Source organism: Pleurodeles waltl, chromosome 12 (genome assembly GCF_031143425.1).
Source record: "Pleurodeles waltl isolate 20211129_DDA chromosome 12, aPleWal1.hap1.20221129, whole genome shotgun sequence".
Taxonomy (NCBI): domain Eukaryota; kingdom Metazoa; phylum Chordata; class Amphibia; order Caudata; family Salamandridae; genus Pleurodeles; species Pleurodeles waltl.
The window spans coordinates 682156028-682162027 of record NC_090451.1 but is presented as its reverse complement, the minus strand read 5'-3'; the positions used below and the strand labels follow the sequence as shown (position 1 = coordinate 682162027).

General features: G+C 48.0%; 1 protein-coding gene across 1 annotated transcript in view; it reads left to right on the top strand.

Moving 5' to 3' along the window:
- Positions 1–4276: 4276 nt before the first annotated feature.
- The window catches only part of TMEM88 (transmembrane protein 88), a 44619-nt gene continuing 42895 nt past the window's right edge, over positions 4277–6000 (top strand). The window contains exon 1 of the mRNA XM_069218671.1: positions 4277–5887. Within this exon, the coding sequence (XP_069074772.1) occupies positions 5594–5887 (294 nt within the window). The 5' untranslated portion in view covers positions 4277–5593. The remainder of the gene's footprint in view (positions 5888–6000) is intronic.

Sequence of the window (6000 nt, the reverse complement as noted above, 5' to 3'; positions counted from 1 at the left end):
GGTGCAGGACGAGTGGGCAACTAGCCAAGGTGAGTCAAAGCTTCTTAGCCGACAATTTTCTATGACAATATCTCATTTACTTTCAATATGTTAGCACCTCACTGACCGGAAGCAAAAGAGTAAGAGCTATGCCTCCAACAAAGGGCACAATTGTGGCATGGTGGGAATAAAAAGAAGACTATGGGCGGTAAATAGTGGACATTTGCATTCGAATCAATCAAAGTCATCTTCAAGATCAAGCAAAGTGGCTACTGCAAGGGAGCCAAGGATAGAAAAGAAGCCTACCTTGCTCAATGTATCAACAAGGCAGCAAACCAAAGAAAGGAGGTCTTCAACATTCTTCAAGATATCCCAATTTAGAAGTGCTATAACTTGTTCTAAGAGTTTGCAACAACATTGCAAACATCTGACGGAGCTGCTTGGGGTCAACATCTCTGACATCTATAAATCCATCTGTAGCAACAAAATATAATCAACACTTCAGCTCTTACCATTCTTCGTCTCCAATTATAAATTTTCTTCGTTTTCAACGCATAGTGAAAGAGAAAGCTACACGTCTGACAATGAAACTCAAACTCTCCATTCGCACAGTGAAAGCCAACACCGACGTCAACAGGTAGATTCCTGTCTACTTGTCCCACAAAGTGAAATATGGGTTTCCTCAGTGTCCCTCCCTGTTCCAGCTTCTTTGCAATATCTAAGTACTCCCTTTGGTCCAATGGCAGGGCCAGCAGAAATATTCCAGAGGTACACAATTGATACTGAGGTAATTAATTTTGAGAAGAGTAGAGATAATGTGTCTAGCACTGTATGGCACCTAGACCATTCTACTTTTGGATAAAGGAAAGAGACCTTTGTCTGAACAGATAAAGGACACACACTCTCCATGTAGGATGCCCGGATTCAGAATCTCCTCGTGTCCCTTACATCTGCAACGTAGGACCTCAACCAACTTTGATCCAACTGGTCAGAACCTTGGGAATCATTTTTAGCTCAGGCCTCAACTTCACCTTGCAACTCAATATAGTGGTCAAGTGAACTAATTGTCTTTCCAATTTGCTTCCTTGATAAAGAAAAAGCACTCACTCCTTCAAACTGATTACTACACAGGATGATCAGACTATACTGCTGCAAAGTTGTTTACACTGGCTTCCAAAAACCCATTTCTAGACTGCAAAGGGTGCAAAGACGGGCAGGCAAAATGGGGCTGCATTTAAGGAAACTGGACCGTGTCAAGTCAACACTGAGAGCTCTCCACTCACTGTCAAGTGGATTCAGGATCAAGGTCACAAAGTATTCTCAAAGTATGCTGGAACAAGGCCCTGGCTAGTGGCACTTCACTCTCCAGCGAGGAACTTACGGTCCTTCCCGACTCACTTGATCCCACAAAGTTCGTTCAAGTGACAATAGTACGGATGGAGATCTTTGGAGGTCCAAGGTCTGAAACTTTGGCACAGCCTCAACCCTCCTTTCCATATGGAGCTGGTTACCGTCAGGTCAGGACACTCCTGTAAAAGAACAATCCTTTCAGAGTGACCGAAGAACTTTAACTTGCAGTTATTTTATTTTCCTGTTGCAGCTCCTCAATGCGATCTAGGTGACATGTAATGTTTATTATAAAAAGTTTGAAATAAGTAACTAGCTGAAGGTCAAATTCGTGCCTGCAGCTATTGCTATTTATCAGTTGGCAAATGCTGATATCACAATACAGCTACTGTGGAAGTAACTTTAGGGCACTACGCCAGAGGTCTCCAGATAGAGCCACAGTGCAACAAATGTCGTAAAAATGGTTTTGATGCTAGGAGGGATGGCGAACTCAAACAACAAAATGTCATTTTACCTGTGGCTTCATAACATGTTGTATAGAAACTGCTGCTAGGAAACAGCACAGTTACCTATATATCGAGGGGCATTTTCTTTAGTTTGTGCCACCCAGCCAGTTAGACTTTCTTTTGTTTTCCAAATCTGTGTTTGAAGTTGTCTAGTGTGGGGAATTTATAAAGTGCATGGCTACCCAAAGGCCTCCCAGGTCAGGTGCAGAGCCACAGGACGGCACAGGAGGAGTTAGTTAGTGTATAGCCAGGTTTTTAAGGGTTTGCCAAAGGAGAGCTTCCTGGATAGTCTGCACATCTCAAGAGGAAGAGTGTTCCGCAGTTTGGGGGCTAAGTGAGAGAAGGAACGGCTGCCCCATCTGAGCGATCTATTTAGAATGTATGGAAGGCAAAAGATCTTAGTGGGAGAGGGCCCCTATTGTAAAATGCTTTATGCAAAAAGCATAAAGCCTTAAACTGAATGCGTTGTTGAATGAGCAACCAATGAAGGGCCTTCAGTGCCCTTCTCACAGAACGGTGTCTTGGAAGATTCATAAGTAGTCTACTGGCAGCATTTTATATAACCTGTAGCCTATTAATAACATATCCTGATGGACTAAGGTAAAGAACATTGCCATAGTCGAAGCACAAACTTATGGGCCTGGATAATTAGTCTCCTTGCTGAAAAAGGGAGAATAGAGAGGACCTTTCTGAGAAGTCTGAGAGACCCAAAGCAGTTAGCAGTCAATGAGAGGGTGGGGGGAATAAAAATACAACTTACCTGCCCGCTCACAGCGCTCTTTAGCTCCCGAATCTCGATACACACAGACTCTCCTGTGCCAATCCAGATGCTGCTCTCATCCAGGTATTACCCAGCATCAGAGAAGTGCCAGGATTGGGTGCTGTGGGCTGGTTTCATGCTCCAGCAGGAACTGGGAGCTTGTGCTCCTGAGCCCTGCTGATATTGCCAAGCAACAGCCTGGAGACATCCAAACGCACGTGGGTTTGGCCATCCTAAGACGGGCGGCCAAACTGACATGCGCACTGGCAGTGCTCTGTGCCCACCACTCCTCCTGTTGCTGATGGCCCTGCCCTCAAGGCTCGCTGCGGCTCCTACAAATAAAATAAAATGGTAATGAAGCAGTTTTGTTAATTAATTTATTGTTTTATTATCGTTTTATTTTAAGTTTTGATCTGCTGGTTCCAGCAGGGGGCGACGCTCCTCCGCCGTAACGGAGGAACTGCCCTTGCTCTGTTTTGTCTTCATTAAGCTTAAGTTTACTATTGGTATACTTCACGCTATACAAATTTTAAAAAAAGAATAACGGGCTAGTGGGTCCAAAGTGCAACAAGATTTTAAGATGTCTTCTTGCTATGTGGATGAGAAATAACATTTAAGGACTCTAGTGAGCTTAGATTTAATAATGTGATTTATCTGCAACACCCCGCTCTTAAACCCTGCCTTACTGGAATGCTCGCAGCCCTCTTTGCTTAAGGTCTGTAGGGTGACTAGACGTCTCGGATTTCCCCGGACAGTCGCGGTTTTTAGAGAACTGTCCCTGTGTCCCTATGCTTCTCTTAATTTTGACATTTAAATAAATGTCCCGGTTTTTGGGACAAAGGTCCGATTATTAAGTAAATGTCTCGTTTTTTTGGTGACAGAGGTCAGATCATCTAGGGAAGCATAAGTTAAAGGTGTGCTCTCCTTTAACAGATGCCTACAAAGTATGAAATAAAGTAATTTATCTGTTACTGTCAGGCAACACAGACCCCTGTCTGCTCAGAGCAGAGAGACGAGTGGGGAGCAGAGGGAGGTGGGTGGGGGCGGGATGGAGGTGCAGGGTGGGAGGTCAGACCATACCTTAATTTATATATGCAGTCTTGTACGTGTGTGTATGTATGTGTGTGTGTGTGTTTCTATATATATATATATATACACACACACACACACATATATAGGGACACATTCACATAGCTACGCAAAAAAACGGGACAGGCCAGATATAAAAAAGAGAGTACAGTCTTTCGTCCTTCTTCTATGTCTGACTTGTCCCGCTTTTTGCTCCTCAAAATCTGGTCACCTTATTTTCCGTGCTCCTATAATGTCTCAAAGTGGAGGAAATGGGTACTGTTGGCCTGAATATTATACCCCCAAAAAATTACGCATTCGTACAAGTCTGTTTGCTTTCAGCAACCTACTTTTCTGAATGCCACCATGGCTTTTGTCGTTTGCTCTTTGCAGGCCTGAAAGCGCCCTGGAGTAGCCAGGCAGCTTTAAGGCGCTATGTAAACACTTCAGCAAATGATTGGGCGCCACTTGGTCCTCCCTGGGGAAGCTCTCAGATTCCCAGGGAGAGAAGAGCGCAAGCATTCCTGGTCGGAGGGGGCAGAGGGGGCTGGAGGGGGCAGGGCAGGGGGAGAGAGATGGGCAAAAAGTGCAGCGAGGAGGAGGGAAGGGGGTGGACACAAAAACACAAGCCGGCCTGAAATCATCCCAGAGCTGTCCCTGGTTCTGGGGAAGAGAGGAGCTTTACTGGGGAAAGAAAACATCTGCCATTTGGAGGAAAACCAGAGAGCTTGTTTTGCTGATAGTTGGTGGGAAGGCGAAGCGGACGGCGGCAGCGGAGGGACAAAAACTTCCCGTGGTTCTGAGGCTCCGGACGAGCGGGTCCGCGCCCCCAAGGGTGCACGGGAACTGACATCCCCAGCCCCCTCCGTACCAGGAAGGATACCAACAAGGCCACGAGAGACAAGGACCCAAACAGGCCCCCATAGACATCCAGAGCGAGATTCTAAGCCCCTACACATCAGGAGGGAAATAACCAAGACCACTTTACAGCAGAAGGGACAAGGCCTCCTTGAATTAGAGAGACATCTCCAGAATAGCATAACGTATCAAGCAAGACCCACTTACAGCAGGAGAGACATCTCCAGGACCAGGAGACCCAAGGAGCTACCCCCCCCCCCCTCCCTCTCCGCCTCCCCAAGAGGCGAGATCTGCAGCACTGAGAGACCCAAGCAAGCAAGGCTCCTTTCTCATAGGAGGAACATTTCTAAGCCCCTTCACTCCAGGACTGATGTCACTTAGACAAGCAGATTGAACTATCAAGATCACCTTTATAGTAGACCGACATCTTCAGGGCTGATAGATCCAAGCGTACAGACGAATTTTAAATCGGGGAGAGGGGACACAGCCTCCAGATAAACTAGTCAAGCACCTAAGGCTGTCTTCACCTCAGGAACGACATCTTCTATACATTGGACACAAGCATCCAACATCTTCAAGAGAGAAGGAGCCACATCCCCAAACCAGGGCTATCTCAGCAAGCAACGTCTCCTTGAGTCACGAAGCAACAACTGGTGTTCCCGGGAGATCCGGTCACCCAGGACTCTCCTCACTCAAAGAGCGGCATCTTCTACACTTGGGATCCAAGCATCCAACACCTTCTTGACAACAGAAGTGCCTTTCTCCAGACTAGGGTGGCCCAGCCGTCCAGCATCTTCAGCACACCAAGTTCAGCCCTCCCTGGACCTTGAAGGTCTGACCAACCAACACGAACCTCATATCAGACCTGGGAGATCTGTCCAACTAACACCGTCCTAACATCTACTGAACCTGGGAGACCTGAGTACACAACTTCCCATTTACCATCCAAACACCCAAAACTTTGTTGCTATCAAAAGTGCCAGCCCCTGAGTTGGGCACCACAAGTTCCATCTACGACCCAACCACTGCCCGGCCCAGCACCAAGGTCCCTGGCGTGAAGCTCTCCCGGGTGGGGATGTCTAACACCTTGGAGCGGGAGAGTGGTGCTGACGCCGGCTCGGCGCGCCGGGAGTCGGTGCAGCTGGAGGACGCCGTCAGGACCCTCTCTCCGGTGCCACCCCCATACTGCGCCGAGCCCCTGGCCCTCGAGCTGCGGGAGTCCCTGGACTGCTGGGCCTGCGCGGTGCTCATCACGGCCCAGAACCTGCTCATCGGGGCCATCAACGTCGTCCTGGTGGGGCTGGTCTTCGGGGTCATCCTGATGCCAGCGGCGGCCATGCTGTTCTTCGGCTTCCTGTGCCACAGCAAGGTAAGCACTTCCGGAGTTGTTGACTCCTCTTCCTCCCTCCAAAAGTGCGGCCAAACGAGGGCACTAGCACGTGGCAGGCCCTGGAGAGAGCAGCGCTGTCCACTCGTGTCAGG